Below are 20067 nucleotides of genomic sequence, written 5' to 3'. Positions count from 1 at the left end.
ATTTCCAATTCTTTTTTTTTTAATTTTGGTTATGCTTATTTATTTTTGAGAGAGAGAGTGTGAGCAGGGGAGGGGCAGAAACAGAGGGAGACAAAGAATCTGAAGCAGGCTTCTGGCTCTGAGCTTTCAGCACAGAGCCTGAAGCGGGTATCAAACTCACAAATCATGACCTGAAGTCGGACTCATAACTGACTGAGCCACCCAGACCCTCCTCAGCAAATATTTTTTTGAGTACCTGGTACATGCTAGGAACTTCCCAAATCAAAAACACCTGTATAGATTTTTATTCCCCCGGAACGTTGTGTGTCTTTCTTGAATCCCAGATAATAGCTTGCCATTGCTCCCTTGACACCCATCCATTTTCCCTATTCTCCTGATATGTATGGGTCTGTGTACATGTGTGAGTTCCATAGATTAATGCTAATATCCTGCAACACCTTTAAACATGACAAGACAATTGGATTTTGCTTTCTCTTTTTGCTTCAGGAACCAAGAAACATATTTATTAGACATGGTTTGCTATTGCCCACCTACTTACATTTCTTTATACATTTATATGAAGCCTAACATTAATGTCCATGGGAGAATTTGTAAGAGATGAGGCTGGAAAGATAGGTGTTGCCAGATTGTGAAGTTTTGCCAAATTGTCTGAAGTTATTTTATTAACAGAATAAGCCATAGAATGCATTTTTTAAGTAGGGAAGTGGCATCTGAGATATTTTTATAAAGATAAGTGATGACTAGGAAGGTTAGACTGAAGGAGAGATCAAAGTAGGGAGGGGAATTTTTAATTTGAGTAAGAGGGTAGATCATTGGTCAGCCTAGGAAATTCAGTTATGGGTAACTTTTGGGGCTCCTGGGTGGCTCAGTCAGTTAAGCGTTCGACTCTTCATCTCAGTTCAGGTCCTGATCTCACAGGTAATGAATTCAAGCCCCACATCATGCTGTGTACGGACAGCGTAGAGTCTGCTTGGGATTCTCTGTCCCTCTGTCTCTGTCCCTCCTCCCACCCCCACACGAATAAATAAATAAATATTTTTTAAAAAACAGTAACTTTCAGGGAACAATAATGAGTTTTGTTACGGACATTGTTAACTTGAGGTACTTGTAGGACATATATGTGGAGATGTCCAGTGGGATTTTACAAGTGCGTATCTGCAGCTTAGAAGAGATGCTGAGAAAACTTAGAAATAACTTGTTGCTTTTAAGTGATATCTTTATTATTTATTTAACATTTATTAAGTGGTATTTTATATTAGAATATGGAAATAAGGTGACCTCTACTTGAAATTTACATTTTAGAGATGAAGACAGCTATATACAAAACTAAGAAAAAGAAATATTATTAATGCTGTGAAAGAACAGCATACCTGTGGCACATTGTGAGGGAGGGAAGAGAGCAAGAGAAGACCAGTTCTCTACGAGAGTGTGAGGAAAAGCATTATAAAAGAATTGGTGCTTGAGCTGCTTCTTGAGAACTGGTAGATGTACTTCACGCACACAGGAAGGGTACTGGGGCTTTGGGTGAAGCAGAGCTGTGAGATAGCATGGTGTATTCAAGGGCTGCAGATACTGAGTACAAACCAGTGCAAAGAAAGGTGCTGCACCAGAGATGAGACTGCACAGGCAGAAGTCCAAATCAGGTGTCACGGGTGCGGCGAGGTAGAGGTTATGTGCAATGCTGGGAGGTCTGACTTCATCCTGAGACACTGAAAAGGAGTTTTGAGTCGGAGAGTGATAATCAAAGATGCTTACTGAGAAAGAACACTCAGGTGGATGTGTGGATGGTGAATAAGGACCATTGAGACAGTAGGTAAGAACATTATTTCTGAGAAAACTTCAGAATGTCCAGGTAAGAGGATATGAGGGCTGGAACAAGACAGAGGCAATGCAGGTAGGAGAGGAGAGTTAAGAAGATGTAATTTTATTAAGTTGTAAATCTAGTGCACTTACCAGTTGCCTAGGAGACTTAATGCACAACAGGAAGTAATTAGTACAATATATTATTTAATTCTTGAGTAGAAAATGGCCATGTCTGATTTAAGATATAAAACAAGCATTTTGAAATGGGTGATTATTTTTAGTTATCTTTTAACATTGTAAAATTGGTCAATCATTCCATACCCACAAATAAGTTTTTACTAGGGAGAGAGAGAGAGAACAACCTAGCTAGTAAGTGCAGATTATTGGTGGAACTGTGACAGAATATCTTTACATACGATAATGATTCTGATAATGAAAAGAGAAGAGAAATAGAAGCACTAGAAAATGGTATATATAGTCTATACATAGTTACTTTGGTGGCCAGAGACAGGGAGACCTCAAATTAAAAACTGAAGATTCTTTTAAAGAGTTCCAAATAGGGTTTTAATTCAGAAAAATGGAGGAACTTTAGAAAATTGGATAGAAGACAAAAGACTGAGGATACCTAAAAAGTTGTCTACCAGAGAAGGACCAAAGCCAAGACTGCAGAAAAGTTCCCAGTTGCTGAGAAAAACCTAGGAATTTTCTCATTGTCTTCCATACTGAAATGTGATGACCTGTTGACCACTATTAATGGCCACTGAAGTTTATGAAATTTAGGATAAGGCTTCATGCAAACAATAGTGGACCAACTGAAATGTTTAAGTAGAACATCATCATTAAATATATAAAAATAATATTCCAAGAAAGAAAAGTATGATTTAATGCTGTATTGTTTACATATTAATTTGGATCATGGTCACATATCTTTGGCATAAGCATTTTCAACTGAACTTGTCAATTCCTGAGATCATTTTCTCCTTTATGCCCAATTTTCCAAAGTCTTTGAATTATGAGACTCAAAAGGAGTGACAAAATCTAATGATAAAAAAGTATTAGAACATATACTAAGGTTAGTTCAAAGAATTCAATATAGGATTCAAATACTATTTTTCAGCACTGAAACTGCCTCTATTATGTCTAATGAGAGCAAGAAGGGGAATGATTATATATTCTGTGAAAAGATAGCTAATTTATAAAAATTTTCAGGCCAGTTTTTCCATACTACATAATAAATGGTTATTGAATAGAATTCAAATAGTCTTTTTAAGAAGTCAGTCTTTAAAATCAACATTTTTTTCACTTACATACATGTTGATTCTACTAGTAGATCTTAGATTGTTATGCTCTAATACTTGATTAAATGAAGTTAATATTTCTTACAAAGAGACCTAAGCACACTAGATTATTGAGGAAGGAAGATCAAGATACAATAGTCATGTAATTGAAGAGAAGAGTCTGGAACTCAGGGTGAAGAAAACTCACCAGGTAGACTGAAGGGAGATAGATATTGCAGGTATGAAGAAGAGTATATACAAAAGGCACATGTATGAAATGAGCATGTTCAGAGAACTAGAAGTAAAGGCCTTTTTCCCACTACAAGTTTCTGTTTTAATAATAGTTATTTCTTGAACACAATTTACTTCATACAATCCTCTAGAACACAGGAACTAGCATTCTCTCCGAGGGTGGTAGGAAAAAACTGTTATGTTGCAGGCCACACAAGCTGCTTTGTTTTAATGGCTTTGTGCTTTATTTATTATAACAATGGACAATAAAGCCCATAAGAATATGTTAGAGCCTCTGAGCTAAAAATAATGTTGATGCTGAAAGGAGGAGAAAGGCCACTCCTTAAAAAAAAAAAAAAAAAAATTAGACATTGTACTTAGTGATTAGGTTTTAAAGCAGTACCCTTTGTAAATGGCATTACCTCCACAGCTTGAGCTGATTAACCATAAGTATAGTAAGTTCTTTCTGAAACTCCTGTTCTCCACTAAATTAACTGAGAGTTCTCTGTAGCAACACCCTAATCAAACCATCTTCTACCAAGTGGGTTTAGTACTGGAGTGGAGTCTGGTCTGTTCATTGTTGTTATTGTCTCACTTTGCTATGTGGTGAAATTGAAAAACAGTGCTTCATAGTCCAGCAGTAGCTGCTGTTCTGTTGTTGAACAAACGTAAGTAGGTAGGCACTTGGGGTTCCTTGCAGCAAGACAGCCCCACTCCTCCACTGCTAAGCTCCATCGAAGGGCTAATCATAGTGCTCAGCTCTTCCAGTTCATATACTGAGTCACATCCCAGAGGTCAGCCAGCCCAAACCTTTGTCTCCCTTCCCTCTCTAGGGTTGGGTAATTTTTCCTTTTAAACTTCAAAACTCAAAGAGTCTGATTTCTCACCTGCTTTTAACGGTACACTAACTACCCCACCCTTCTGGGAGTGGCTGCATGTACTCAGGGCCTTGATTGGATGGGCCATGTGCACTGATGTCAAAGTGAGTTTTGGACATCTTTTTCAGGAAAGAAAAGGTAGAGCTTCCCTGTGCACTTAGAGCTAGAAAACAAAACAAACTTCATACTGACAGGGAGGAAAAAAATGATTTTTTAATTGTGCATCTGCAACTCTCTCTAGCTCCTAACTCTCCTCTTGGGGTGCTGGGAGGGGTGTTGGTTATAAAACATAAAATGTAAGATTTAGAATCTTTAAAAACCATGACATTCCGTAAGACTGCAGATCTCAAATCAAAGTAGAATAAATTGAGTTTCAGATGAAGAATAGAAGATTAGTGTGGGGTTAGAGGGTAGGAGAAGCTTGCCAGGTAGACAGCAGCCAAATCATGAAGGACTTTGCATTTTTTGCTAAAGCAGTTTTATTTTATCTTGCAGTCAGTGGGGAGCATCTTAAAGATTTAAAGGAGACTTGTTGTTTTTTTTTTTTTTGACATTTATTTATTTTGAGAGCACACACACAAGTGGGAGAGGGGCAGAGAGAGAGAGAGAGAGAGAGAGAGAATCCCAAGCAGGCTCCACACTATCAACACAGAGCCCAATGTAAGGGCTTTATCTCAGGAACTGTGAGATCATGACTTGAGCCAAAATCAAGAGTTGGACGCTTAACCAATTGAGCCACCCAGGTACCCCAAAAAGCAATTTGTATTTTTAAAAGATCACTGTGTAGGCAGTATAGTAGAAGTCGGGGGCAGAAGAAGGAGCCAGGGAAATAGATTGTTTTTTTGTGTGTTTTAATTGTCTAGGCAAGAGGTGTGGAGTACTTTAGTTAAAGCAGTAAGCAGTGGGAATTGAGAGGAGACATAAACAAAGAGAAAGAGGTAGAAACAATGGAATGTGGCAGGTGAGGGAAAGGAGGGTGTCCAAAATCATGGTCTTCCTGGATTGACTCTGAGTTGATGATCATATCATTTACTAGGACAGGGAATAGAGAAAGAGGCAGGTTTAGGGGAAATGATAAGTTTAGTTTTAGACATGTCACATGGGATTCATTTTTAGTTTATCTGAAGTTTTCATGGATAAAAATATTGATATTTCAATATAACTTTCATGTTTTTTACTATGGTGAAAAGTATCTGGTCATTATGTTTACAACTGACCCACAAGAAATTATGGTCTAGAGGCCATTCTTTTTATAATAGTTATTTTAAACAGACAGTAATATGTTGCTTTTTTAAAATGGGTTTTTTCTTCCCCAATTTATTTGAACACAACTTTAGAAAGAAATCTTTAAATCATATTTCATATATCAAGCTTTTGGAATAACCTCCTTATCCTATAATCCTGCTATTCAGAATAAAGCAGTTTTAAAACTTTGCCATAGATCCTAATAAGAAAGTAAATACATGGTTTGGGGCGCCTGGGTGGCTTAGTCAGCTAAACGTCCAACTTCAGCTCAGGTCATGATCTCCTGGTTCTTGAGTTCAATCCCCGCATCGGGCTCTGTGTTGACAGCTTGGAGCCTGGAGCCTGCTTCAGATTCTGTGTCTCCCTCTCTCTGCCCCTCCCCTACTTGTGCTCTGTCTCTCTTTCTCTCAAAAATAAATAAACATTTAAAAAAAAGAAAAATACGTGGTTAAAACTTAGAGACACCCTACAAAGAACACTTTCACAGGGGGTAGGGGGAGGTTCCCTCTGAAGTTATACACTAAATCATGTATATTGTGTTTGTGCTTAATATCCTAAAGTTGTAGGAGTTAGTGAAGCTTATGAGGATGCTGCCAATTGTCTCTGGTTGTTAACAAACTCCAAGCCTTGTGCTAACTGTAAGTCTCCGATACAGAAGAATGAGGGATGCAATCACATGCAGTGTGCCAAGGTAAGAAGTTAAAGAGGATTTCGCATGCTTTACTGTTAGAATCTTAATCTGTTAATCCAAAGAAGAAACAAGCATAAAAATGTTGCTGGGTTTCAGATGGATTCTAGCAGATTAAATTCTATATTCTTTGTTGAATGACATAAGTATTGCTTTATACTACTAAATTTTATACTCATGATGAATGTTAAAAATAGGTTAAGGATTCAGTGATATTTGGCCAGAAGATCAAAAATGCCTGAATCTTTCCCTGCTAATCATCTCTCCTAGTGATTATTTTGAGAGTTTTGCCTGTATATAAATAATAATATTAAATGATAAAGTGCTACTTTATATAGAGAACTCTTACAAAGCTGGCTTTTGAGCACACAGCTTAGTTTCAAAGCCCAAGTCAGGACCCAGGCAATTCCGCTAGGTCCAAATCTAAATCTTGGTGTCTATGTGTAAGTGGCTATGTAACAAAAGTACCTAAGATTGTAGGCAGACTTTAAGTCTGCTAATGAAATCATCAGTCAAACAAGTAATTATTTCCTGTATTGAAAATGCTGCAGCATCTGGGTGGCTCAGTCAGTTCAGTGTCCGACTCTTGATTTCAGTTCAGGTCATGATCTCATGGTTCATGGGACTGAGCCCCACGTCAGGCTCACACAATCAGCATAGAGCCTGTTTGGGATTCTCTCTCTCCCCTCCCTTATTTCTGCCCCTCCCCTGCTCATGCTCTCACTTTCTCTCTCAAAAGTAAATAAATAAACTTAAAAATAATGGAAATGAAAATGCCAACAAAGATCTTGACCAAAAAATAACTAATATAAATAATGACTTTTGGAAGACTACCCTCCTGACATAGTTGCATAGAAAGAAACTGCCATATTGAAAATAAATTCTCTGGATTAGGTTAATAAATATTTTATTAATCCATGCCAAATTTATAAACATTTTTGTTTTTATATTATAATGATATCCAATTTTTTTCTTTTCATTGGAAGCTCCATGTATATAAAAAATAATTATTTAAAATTGAGAGGATAATGTAACTTTTCTAATTTACATTGCGAAAGAAACCCAAATAGTTCAGAAGATTCCAATATTAAATACATCAATATCTTCTAAGTATTACTTGATTTTTTTAATATATATTTTTAAGTTTATTGATTTATTTTTGAGAGAGAGAGAGCACAAGCAGCAGAGGAGCAGAGAGAGAAGGGGAAATAGAATCCCAAGCAGGTTCTGCACTGTCAGCTCAGAGCTGACAACGCAACAAGGCCTCGATTCCATAAACCATGAGATCATGACCTGAGCTGAAATCAGGAGTCCAGCGTTTAACCAACTGAGTCACCCAAGAGCCCCAGTATGACTTGAGCTTTAATATTAAAGCTAATGATCATTATCATTATTACATAAAAAATGATAGCAGTTACCAGATCATTTTTATAAGCTAATTAGTACTATAAAATTAACATAAATTAGTTGTATTAGTGAGACAGTAATGATTTCCTAAGAAGGAAGAAGAAAAAAATGTAGTACAGTGTTCTGAGCAAAATGCTCAGAGGTGCTTATTATTAGTTCAGCTGGTCAGGCCAAAAGTATTTTATTTGTGGTCTTCTCTCCAATATCCATTATTAGTTTTTTCTTAGAAAATCTGATACAGACTATATAGATGTGTAAAGAAATACAGGTTGACCATAAAAATCAGCAGTTGGGCTACTAATAAAGAGTCAGTAAAGAGGCAAGATCCGATAATTACCTTTATTTCCTTCAAACACCTACCAGTAGTAAGTAGTTGCTAAATACGTATTGAGTGAATATTTTCATGAATTCATCAGGCTAATGATTTAAGATTTTTTATCTTAAACAGCTTTTTGCTTAAGCTTCTGTTGCATTTAAAAGAAACATTTACTTGCACACTATGTAAATGTAATAGTCTTGTCTAATATACCATCTAAAGTATTTGCATTGAACAAAAGAAACTAACAATTCTTAGGACACAGAAGAAGAAAGACATCTAGACAGTAATAACCTTGCTACAGAAAAATTTTATACTTTTAGAATTTTTTTTTTTAATTTTTTTTTCAACGTTTTTTAATTTATTTTTGGGACAGAGAGAGACAGAGCATGGATGGGGGAGGGGCAGAGAGAGAGGGAGACACAGAATCAGAAACAGGCTCCAGGCTCCGAGCCATCAGCCCAGAGCCTGCCGCAGGGCTCGAACTCACGGACCGCGAGATCGTGACTTGGCTGAAGTCGGACGCTTAACCGACTGCGCCACCCAGGCGCCCCTAGAATTTTCTTTTTAAATGTGAAGGTGGAGGGGCGCCTGGGTGGCGCAGTCGGTTGGGCGGCTGACTTTGGCTCATGTCACGATCTCGCGGTCTGTGAGCTCAAGCCCCGCGTCGGGCTCTGTGCTGACTGCTCAGAGCCTGGAGCCTGTTTCAGATTCTGTGTCTCCCTCTCTCTCTGACCCAACCCCGTTCATGCTCTGTCTCTCTCTGTCTCAAAAATGAACGTTAAAAAAAAAAAAAAAAAAAAAAATTTAAATGTGAAGGTGGAACAATAGATCATGTGTAATTGAATCCATGCTCTAATATAATGACTAAGTCATAGTCTACTTTTTTTTTTTTTTTTTCAACGTTTTTATTTATTTTTGGGACAGAGAGAGACAGAGCATGAACGGGGGAGGGGCAGAGAGAGAGGGAGACACAGAATCGGAAACAGGCCCCAGGCTCCGAGCCATCAGCCCAGAGCCTGACGCGGGGCTCGAACTCACGGACCGCGAGATCGTGACCTGGCTGAAGTCGGACGCTTAACCGACTGCGCCACCCAGGCGCCCCAGTCATAGTCTACTTTTATTAATGTCACAGTGTTGTGATGCAATGCACAGTTTTTACTTTCTGGAATCAAACTGTTAAACATCTTAGAAGAATAGTGGGGCGCCTGGGTGGCTCAGTCAGTTAAGCATCCGACTTCGGCTCAGGTCATGATCTCACCGTTCGTGGGTTCGAGACCCACATCGGGCTCTGTGCTGACAACACAGAGCCTGAAGCCTGCTTCATATTTTGTGTCTCCTCTCTATGCCCCTCCCCACTCACACTCTGCCTCTATCTGAAAAATAAACATTAAAAAAAATTTTTTTAAAAACAGAATAACAAATTTAGCCTTATAAAAATAGTTTTGTATATTTCAGGAAAAAACCCACTTTTATTCATTTCCTTTTAGATAATTTTTAGGAGACTATTTAAGTTTTGCATTCTCGCACATTTTAAATCACTTACAGTAATTTTCTTCAACTGAGTCTGTAAAACTATGTGCTGCAACTAAAAAATAAAAGTTATTTAAGTTCTGTATTATTTTTCTAATAGAATATGAAATTTGGCTATTTTGTAGAAAGTTTTGCCACTAATTTGGAGATATCAGTAAAGCTGTACTGAAGGGTACTTGTATCAAATTAGGCACAGAGTTTGCTAATAGCAAACAACAAAACCTGCATACTCTCAGAACCTTGATATCCACAATTTATTGTGTAAATGCATGTTAGTGAAGAGCTAGATGAATACAGAGACTTTCATTTCTGTGTTCTTGACCTATCAGGTAAAGAAAAAATTAGTAAAGATACAGAAGATTTAACATAATTACTAAGGTATATCTGATTGCTGTATATTCAAACTCTATATCCTGAAAATATGGATTACACCATCTTTGCAAGTATCCATAGAGCATTAGCAAAAACATTGACCATTGTTCATCAAAGAAAATCTCAGTAATACTGCAGAAAATACAAATAGTAATAATAGTAGCATTCTCTTATCATAATGGAATGAAATAGAAATTAGTAATAAAGGTGGGAATGCAAGTTGGTGCAGCCCCTCTGGAAAACAGTATGGAGGTTCCTCAAAAAACTAAAAGTAGAACTACTCTACGACCCAGCAATTGCACTACCAGGCATTTATCCAAGGGATACAGGTATGCTGTTTGAAGGGGCCCATGCACCCCAATGTTTATAACAGTACTATCAACAATAGCCAAAGTATGGGAAGAGCCCAAATGTGCATTGATGGATGAATGGATAAAGAAGATGTGGTATGTATATATATATATATCTACAATGGAGTATTACTCAGCAATCAAAAAGAACGAAATCTTGCCATTTGCAACTATGTGGATGGAACTGGAGGGTATTATTCTGAGTGAAATTAGTCACAGAAAGACAAAAATCATATGACTTCACTTATATGAGGACTTTAAGAGACAAAACAGATGAACATAAGGGAAGGGGAACAAAAATCGTATAGAAACAGGGAGGGAGACAAAACAGAAGAGACTCAGAAACATGGAGAACAAACTGAGGATTACTGGAGAGGTTGTGGGAGGGGGATGGGCTAAATGGGTAAGGGGCACTGGAGAATCTAGTCCTGAAATCATTGTTGTACTATATGCTAATTTGGATGTAAATTTTAAAAAATTTTTTTTAAAAGTTAATTTAAAAAAGGAAAAAAAAGAAATTAGTAATAAAGGTACAAAAGGCCTTTCCATTTGGAAAATTTAAATCTCTCAACTCCTGAGTAAAAAAAAAAAAAAAAAAAATTGTAAAAGTGGGAATTAAAGCATATATAGAAAACTAGGATAATGAAAATATTACTTTATCAGAACCTGAGTACCTATATCTAAAGCACTGCTCAGAAATGTCCCCTAGCCTTATTAAAGCAATACAAAATAAGGAATGATTTAAGCATATGACTTTAAAAATTAGAAAAACAATAAACTTGGAGACTACCAGGAGGAAGGATTTTTTTAAGCAGAAATCAGTGACTTAAAAACTGAAAAACAATACAACTAATAAATCCAAAAAATATTTTGTTTTTTTTTTAAGATAAGATAAACCATTAAGCTTACATAAGAAAAAAATGAAGATAAGGGAGTTCAAAAACATGATATAAGAATTAAGGGGACTAATCAATAAATAAAGCAAACTTGAATTTGGATGGATTGATTTTTTTTTTTTTTAATGTTTATTTTTACTTTTGAGAGACAGCGTGAGCAGAGCAGGGTCATAGAGAGAGGGAGACACAGAATCAGAAGCAGGCTTCAGGGTATGAGCTGTCAAGCACAGAGCCCAATGTGGGCCTTGACCTCACAAACTGCAAGATCATGACCTGAGCCAAAGTCGGACACTTAACCAACTGAGCCACCCAGGCGCCCTGGAGTGGAATGGATTGATTTTCTAAGAAAGTGTAATTTATTAAAACTGAACCTAGAAGAAATACCCAAACAAACTTATTTCCATAGAAAACAAAGTTTTTCAGCAATCTCCCCCCTTTAAAGCAATAGGCCCTAACAGTTTCACAATAGAATTTTATCAAACCTTTAAAGAACAGGCAATTCTATTGTGACTTAAACTATTTCTGGGAGTTGTTTAAAAAAAAAAAAAAATGAGGGGCGCCTGGGTGGCTCAGTTAAGCATCTGACTTTGGCTCAGGTCGTGCAGGATCTCACTGTTAGTGGGTTCCAGCCCTGTGTGGCGCTCTGTGCTTACAGCTGGAGCCTGGAGCCTGCTTCAGATTCTGTGGCTCCCTCTCTCTCTCTGCCCCTCCCCCACTCACATTCTGTCTCTCTCTTTCTCAAAAATAAACATTTTTAAAAAATGAAAACTTTCAAATTACTATAAAGTGAGAACCTTGATATCAACACTTGACAAGATTATAAATATTAAAAGAAAGTTATAGATCAGTCTTACTTATGAACAATAATGCATAAGTCCTAAATAAGATATTAGAGGGGGGAATCTTAGCAAATATAATCCAGCAGAAAACATTAATATAATTGTTAACTATATCTCAATTAGAAAATTTTGTTTTATAAAAAAAGAAGTAATTGACCACATGAGGTTTATTTCCGGAATACAAGAATGGTTCGGTATTTAAAAAGCTATTGCTGGGGCGCCTGGGTGGCGCAGTCGGTTAAGCGTCTGACTTCAGCCAGGTCACGATCTCGCGGTCCGTGAGTTCGAGCCCCGCGTCAGGCTTTGGGCTGATGGCTCGGAGCCTGGAGCCTGTTTCCGATTCTGTGTCTCCCTCTCTCTCTCTGCCCCTCCCCCGTTCATGCTGTGTCTCTCTCTGTCCCAAAAGTAAATTAAAAACGTTGAAAAAAAAAAATTAAATAAAAAGCTATTGCTGGGGGTGCCTGGGTGGCCCAGTTAGTTAAGCGTCTGACTTCGGCTCGGGTCATGATCTCACTGTGGGTGAGTTCCAGCCCCATGTCAGGCTCTGTGCTGACAGCTTAGAGCCTGGAGCCTGCTTCAATTCTGGGCCTCCCTCTCTCTGCCCCTCCCCCACTCATACTTTGTTTCTCTCTCTCAAAAATAAACAAACATTAAAAAATAAAATGATGGGCACCTGGGTGGCTCAGTCGGTTGTGCCTCCAACTTCGGCTCAGGTCATGGTTTACGGGTTTGAGACCCACCTCGGGCTCTGTACTGACAGCTTGGAGCCTGGAGCCTGCTTCTGATTCTGTGTCTTCCTCTCTCTCTGCCCCTCCCCTAAAGCTCTTTCTCTCCTTCAAAAATAAATAAACATTCAAAAATAAATAAACATCCAAAAAAAATTTTTTTTTAAGCTATTGCTTTTTAAGAGCAATTGCTATACCTTGTCTTATTAGTAGATCCAAAGAGAAAAACCAGATATATGTTCTATAGGTGCCAAAAGGGCATTTGACAAAAAAATCAACAACCATTCTTTATTAAGACACTCAAAGAAATAGGTATAGATGGACTCTTCCTTAGTGTGATAAAAATAAATCTACTTCAGTCCAAAAGTTAGCATGATATTTAATGGGAAATACTAGAGGTACTCTCACTAAAATCAAGAACAAGATAAGGAGTTGTTCAAATAGTATTAACTTGGACTGGTGATACCAGTCAACATATTTAGACAATAGGAAGAAATCAGAGATGTAAAAATTAGAAATGAAGTGATAAAAAAATTTTTTTTGCAGATTGCAGAAAACCCACAAGAATTAATTTAAAAACTACTAACAAAATTCAGTAAATTAGAGTAGAAAATTAATATGCAGAAAGCAATAGCCTTCATGTGTACCAAAAACATCCAAATAGAATATAAACTAAAAAGGAAAATCTCATTTATCTAGAAAGAAACTTAAGAAGTACACAAAACTTATATGAAGAAAACCTTAAGACCCCCTTTTGTGTAGGACACAAAAGATGATAATTGGAAAGGTAATGAAGTTGTTGGATAGAAAAATTCCAAACAAAAATACCAGCAGGTTTTGTTTCTGTATCTAGATAAGCTAATTCAAAAGTTCACATGGAGAAACAAAGCAAGAACAGCTAGGAGAACTCTGAAAAATAACATTAAGGAGGAACTAGCCTTGTCAGATACTAAGCCTGTTGTAAAAGCTCATCATGGTGGTGGGACATGAATCTAGAGATTAATCTAGAAACAGAAAGCCCAGAAAATAGACACAGATATGTGGGAATTTAGTATATATTACATAAAGGAGGATCTCCAATCAGTGGAGAAACATGAACTGTTCAGTAAATAGAATTGAAATAACTGGGTAGCTGTGTGGAAAAGAAAGTTGAATCCATACTGTATACAGTATACCCAGATAAATTCTGAACAGCTCCAATATTTAACTGTTTAAAAAAAAAAAAAGTGCCAGAAGAAAACAGACTTAAAATGAGAAGATCTTTCTGACCCCCAATCTGTAAGCATTTAAAAAGGATGTATTTTCATACTGGGATTCTCATATTTTTGGCATTATCTGCTAATTTTGGTAATTAAGAAAGTGAAATTTTCTTAAAAATGAGAAACAGGTTTTATATCAGTCCTCCTACTTAGAAACCTTTCAAACTTGTTTCTGGTTTCAAAACCAATTTGTCAAAGTCATCAGAACAACTTCTGATGAAGACTGGTAAAGCTTCAGAGACCAAAGTAAGACTACCATGCACTGGAAAAATCAAATATTAAATATTGTATCTGTCTTTATCACTGGGAAAGAATATCCTATTGATATATTTTTTTAATTTTTTAAAATCTTTATTTTTGAGAGAGAGAGAGAGCACGCACAAGCAGGGGAGGGTCAGAGAGAGAGGGAGACACAGAGTCAGAAGCAGTCTCCAGGCTCTGATCTGTCAGCACAGAACCTGACGTGGGGCTCGAACTCATGAAAGCGAGTTCATGACCTGAGCCAAAGTCAGACGCTTAACCTACTGACCCACCCAGGCACCCCTCCTATTGTTATTTTTAAAGATTCCTTGATACTACTTCATAATATTATGATTTACTTTTTCATTTATCCTCATCAGCAGGAATTTTGAACTACCCCCACATCTTTCATAGTGCAGATGAGGTTCCCAGAGGACACATTGAAAAACATGGCATGTCTTTATGAAGATTTATTCCTGGTCACAGAGGCAGAATTGTTTAATCTCTACAAAGTGGTTGATTGAAATCAGAAAACAATTTGCATCTTAACACAGGGTGATGTTTGCATATATGTTTTCTTTTGAAGTGCAAGTATGACTTTTGCTGGATTTGCCTAGAAGAATGGAAAAAACATAGTTCTTCCACAGGAGGTTATTACAGATGTACTCGCTATGAAGTCATTCAACATGTGGAGGAGCAATCCAAGGAAATGACTGTGGAGGTAAACAACTGTTTAAATTAAGGCCTCTGGCTAAGCCACTTAATACCATTGCAAGTATTTTGCATTTCTTCTTTTCCTACCTTTGTTATAATGAGGCCTTTATAGTAGCCTTTAATTTAAACACAATAGGTCTATCAACTTGAGAGCTTTTTTTTTTTAATATTCCTTTTTTTTATATATTGGTAGAGATAAGTCTCAGATATCCCTGTCTCTGTAATGACTTAACAGTTTTAGCATAATGTCAACAATACAGTATTATGTTATAGCATATAATAAATCTCTTTGCTTGGCTGCCATAACAAAATACCATAAAGTGAGTGGCTTAAATAACAGAAAGGTATTTCTCACAGTTCTGGAGCCTAGTTCAAGATTCCTGCCAATTCGATTTCTGGTAGTTGACTCTCTTCCTGGCTTGCAGAGGGCTGGCTCTCTTTTTGCTATGTCCTCACGTAGTATGGAGAGAGAGAAACCTCTGGTGTCTCTTTCTTTTCTTATTAGAGCACTAATTCTACTGGATTAAAGCCCCACCCTAATGATCACCTCATACATAGGCCCTGTCTTCAAATCCAGTCAGTCACATTGGAGGTTAAGGCTTCAACATGAATTTTGGGGGGAGACAGTTCAGCCCATAGCAACAAGCAACGTAGTAAAACATCGAAGATCTGATAAATGAAGGTCTCGAGAGGCATCTTTGCCTTACATTCTGGGATCATAGATTCAATGGTTTATCACAGAGAATACAAATGCAAGACTTTGTTCTGGTAGCCTTAAAAATGTACTCTCAATAAAATTGAGATTTCTCTCAATAAAATAATCAGCAAATCGGTGTGCACAATTACCTATTACTAATAAAAATTTTAAGTGACAAAAGTCCCCAATCTTAATAGCTAGTATTTTATTTATAAAAGTCATTTATGGACTTTTGTTTCCTAGGCTGAGAAAAAACACAAACGATTTCAGGAACTTGACAGATTTATGCACTATTATACAAGATTTAAAAACCATGAGCATAGCTATCAGGTATGTCCCAAATCATTTCAAATGCTCTGAATTATACTGTTGTAAATAAATAAAATTATATAAATTATGTATTTCTATTCCTTTAGTTAGAACAACGCCTTCTTAAAACAGCCAAAGAAAAGATGGAGCAATTGAGTAGAGCTCTCAAAGAAAGTAAGTTATAAGTGGTATGTGTGATAATTAATATAAAATAGCCTTTTCCATGCTTAAGTCACTTAATTGGTAGGAGGTTAAGGCCCTTCAAGGAAAACATGATCTCCATTAGCTCATTCTGGTACTGCTTAGAGTTCTCTGAAGCCCAGAGTGCATCTCAGCAGCTGAGTCCCCTGTAATTAGATTTTCTACCCAGACTACCTTATATGCTCCTCTTAATGTAGCCTGTGCTATTAGCAGATAAACATACATTATAGTTTTGCTTCCTCTGCACCACTGCTAATGTTCTACAATATCAGAAACAGTGGATGGGCCCTAAAAGGGCCTAAAAAGCATCCTTGATATAGTCAAAAGAGCAAGATTCACATGCCCCCCCCCCCCAACTGTAGTGTGACTGAAATCCCAAAGTTTCTTGAGAAAATTTAGCAGAGTGCCTAATGGGATGGAAGTCAAGTACAATTTTGGGAGAAATCATCTCACTGATAAATAATGCACATCGGAGTCTAAAAGCAAAGACGTGATAGGGCTGACTTACAGATCCTAAGATGGAAATCCAAAAAAATTCCTAAATTGGATTAAGAATTGTTTGCATCATTAAAATATAATATCTCACAATGACCACACAGAGCATAGGTTCTACCATATTTGTTTTAAAGTCATATTTTTAATATAATCATAACTTATATATGAAAGGTTTTCAGCCTAAAAATGCAATTGTAATTGTATTTGCTCTAGTTTATAAAAAGCCCCTTTTCATGAGGGTAATTCCCTAATTAAGATAATAAGCATAAATTAAATAAATTAGAGTAGGAGAAAAAGTATCAGTAGCAGCTTTATCTCCTTGTTAATTACGTTTTTAGACTTTGGTAATGATGTAACTATATTGCCATTATCAAACTCTTGAGGTACTGTCCATAGTGAAAATTGAAGGGACAAAACCCTCACACATTCTACATTTCTTCAAACAAGGATTTTTGTCTCTTTGAGGCTGTCCCTAATACTTACAACAATGCCTGACACATAGCAAACATTTAGTAAATATCTGTAGGTGTGAATTACTGCTTATATTGAACCTTCCGGTGGTTCTAGACAACATAATAAGATACATTAAATGATGTAAGAATTGGAAAGGTTTAAGAAACAAACCTTCACATACTTCTCACACATGTCATAGTGGGGGATGGTGTTTGTTTTGTTTTTCCTTTTTTACATCTTAGTTCAGATCCCTCTTCTAGGGTAGGTATTTTGGAATAGTCTGTATATATCAGTGTGTGTACGTACACATGTAATTTCTTTCCACGGGCATGCAGAATAATCTTATTTTTAAAAGTACTTATGAATCTAGATTCTACTGCTTAGTTTCCCTTTATTTGCAGTTAAAGGAGAAAGCTAGAATGTTATAATGATACTTGGAAAAGGAATAGTCTCAGTATTAAGGCAGTTTCATCTCCTGTTTTCCTCAGTCTTCCTCCCTTTCTTTCTCTCCTTGATATATTTTATTTACTAGCATTAGTTTTCTAGTTGTCCCTCCATAATATCTTTTTCTTACAATGTTTTTTTTTGCAGAAGCATAATCATAATTAGGCTATTTTTTTTTTCCTAGCAAACAACTTACCAGGGCATTTAATTCCTTTTTGTTTTTTTAGTTTATTTGTATTAGTAATCTGTACACCTAATGTGGGGCTCAAACTCATGACCCCAAGATCAAGAGTCTTGGACTGTTCGGATTGAGCCAGCCAGACACCACCCGCCTTTGTTTTCAACTCCTTTTTAATTTTTTAATGTTTTATTTATTTCTGAGAGAGAGAGAGAGAGACAGAGACAGAGTATGAGCGGGAGAGGGCCAAAGAGAGAGGGAGACACAGAACCCAAAACAGGTTCCAGGCTCTGAGTTGTCTGCACAGAGCCCAACACAGGGCTCGAACTCGTGAACTGTGAGATCATGACCTGAACAGAAGTCGGACGCTGAACTGACTGAACCACCCAGGTGCCCCTATCTCTTAATCAGCAAAGTTTCAGTAAAGATAACCTGAAAAACATAGCGAAGAGGAGTTGACCTAAAGCTAGATTTGTTTAACCAACAGGGTAAGAACAGAATCCAGACTTCGTGTACACATTCCTTCATGATTGCCATTAGTGCTCCTAGGTGGCTGCAGTGTGTGCTTCATTTATAAATGTATACAAGCCACACATGAATGTTTTGTGTAGGTTTTTAGTCGTCCAAATTATTATTATCATACAGCTACTTCAGTTTCTTCCCAGAGATCCTTTGTTGTGAGTGTTTTTTTAAGAAAACTCAGTCATTTAATAGTATAACAGCATATTTGCAAAACAGTTTTTTTTTTTCACTGTGCCTGATTTACTTTATAGCTGAAGGAGGCTGTCCAGATACCACTTTCATTGAAGATGCAGTTCATGTGCTCTTAAAAACTCGACGCATTCTCAAGTGTTCTTATCCATATGGATTTTTCTTAGAACCTAAAAGCACAAAGAAAGAAATTTTTGAACTCATGCAAGTAAGATATCTTTTTAAAATTAAATTTAAATGCAGTAATTATAAAAAAAACAGATTTTGTCCTTTTTCAACCATGTAACTAAGTTTTATCTTATTTGGGTGTGACCAGTAAACAATTTTGTTTTCATTTTTAGAATGGTTTTTAAATAAAGGAAAAGTTAACCAGTAATAAACTGAAATTTTTTTGTATTTAAATTTGCCACTGTAAGATCTGAGTCAATTCTGAGCTATTGACTGAGCAAACATTTCCTACCACATTTATTTGTTTGTTTTACACTGGCTGATGTTGAAATATGGCCTAATTCTGATTATGTAATTAGAAATTTTATCTTCAAAGATGAAACCACATTACATACTAGATGGGAAAGTTGCTATTTACCAGTTTATATTAAAAGTCCAATTGAAAAAGTTACAGCATTTAAAAACAAAAACACCTAAGCCAAGTGACATCACTGTGGCTAACCAACTTCATTGTACATTCTTTTTTTTTAATCCACCAAACTTTCTTCTCTTGCTACAATTTTCATGTCACCCCTTTGAACTGCTGTCTACTAACGTATATCCTACATTTCTTTTAAAAGCTTGATATTAATTTTCTCCATGAAGCCTTTCAGACCTAACCCCAGATCACAGGGGTCTTGCCTTGCCTCAGATTCCTTCAGCATTTACATTTGGTCTACATCTACACTACGCAGTCATGTGTTTGCATGTGTAGTGCCTTGAAATTTACTCGTTTTTTTTTTCACATAGACAAATGATAAATTTCCTGTAGACAGCTGGTATACTATGTCTTTGTAATCCATACCATTCTACATTGTTATAAATGTCTATCAAATGAGGGCTATTTTTGTGAAATTTGTAAAAAAGAAGTATGTGTCAAATAGGAAGTTATTTTATAATTTGGATTAATTTCTGACTTCAAAAGAGTTAGATTTAACTGAGAAACCAGATAGACCATGGATTTGCAATTGACTAACGTACTCAGCCTATAATCCTTCTTTTTTCTCTCTTAACCATAGACAGACCTAGAAATGGTCACTGAAGACCTTGCCCAAAAAGTCAATAGGCCTTACCTTCGTACACCCCGCCACAAGATCATCAAGGCAGCATGCCTTGTACAGCAGAAGAGACAAGAATTCCTGGCATCTGTGGCTCGGGGAGTTGCTCCTGCAGACTCACCAGAAGCTCCAAGGCGCAGGTAAAAAAGATGCACACTGTGGAAATTATCCTAGCCCCAGCCACAAATGCCACCAGGTTTATTTTTTATCTAACTAGGGTTTATATTCCTGGAAGTTACTTATACTTAAATATGGATAGCTGATAAAAGCATGTTAACTTCTTTTTGGTGATTTCCACCCACAGAACTATTTCTTTTTTTTTTTTTCATTTTTTGTCATTGTGTAGTTTCTTGGAATAAATTAGGTTAATTTCACACTTCATTGAACTCATAATTCAGAGTATTCTAATGCATCACTTCAAATATGTAATGTATGTAGTGATAGGATAGTCATAAACATCTTACAGTGTCAAAGTTGAAAGCCTTGCCAACTTGTTATAGTCATACTTATATTTTTATGTAAGAGCTTATGAAGAAATTAG

The 20067-nt window shown here is 36.6% G+C and overlaps 1 protein-coding gene across 3 annotated transcripts in view; it reads left to right on the top strand.

Annotated features, from left to right (window-relative positions):
• Nucleotides 1-20067, top strand: part of ANKIB1 (ankyrin repeat and IBR domain containing 1) — a 144789-nt gene that overhangs the window by 114630 nt on the left and 10092 nt on the right. For all 3 annotated transcript variants that reach the window (XM_058725117.1, XM_058725115.1, XM_058725116.1), the window contains exons 11-16: nt 5995-6125; nt 14646-14780; nt 15714-15800; nt 15887-15953; nt 18324-18469; nt 19488-19666. In XM_058725117.1, the coding sequence (XP_058581100.1) occupies nt 5995-6125; nt 14646-14780; nt 15714-15800; nt 15887-15953; nt 18324-18469; nt 19488-19666 (745 nt within the window). The remainder of the gene's footprint in view (nt 1-5994; nt 6126-14645; nt 14781-15713; nt 15801-15886; nt 15954-18323; nt 18470-19487; nt 19667-20067) is intronic.

The sequence above is a fragment of the Neofelis nebulosa genome, chromosome 4, assembly GCF_028018385.1.
Source record: "Neofelis nebulosa isolate mNeoNeb1 chromosome 4, mNeoNeb1.pri, whole genome shotgun sequence".
NCBI classification, from domain to species: domain Eukaryota; kingdom Metazoa; phylum Chordata; class Mammalia; order Carnivora; family Felidae; genus Neofelis; species Neofelis nebulosa.
The sequence above is the reverse complement of the archived record's forward strand: the minus strand, read 5'-3'. Positions and strand labels throughout refer to the sequence as shown.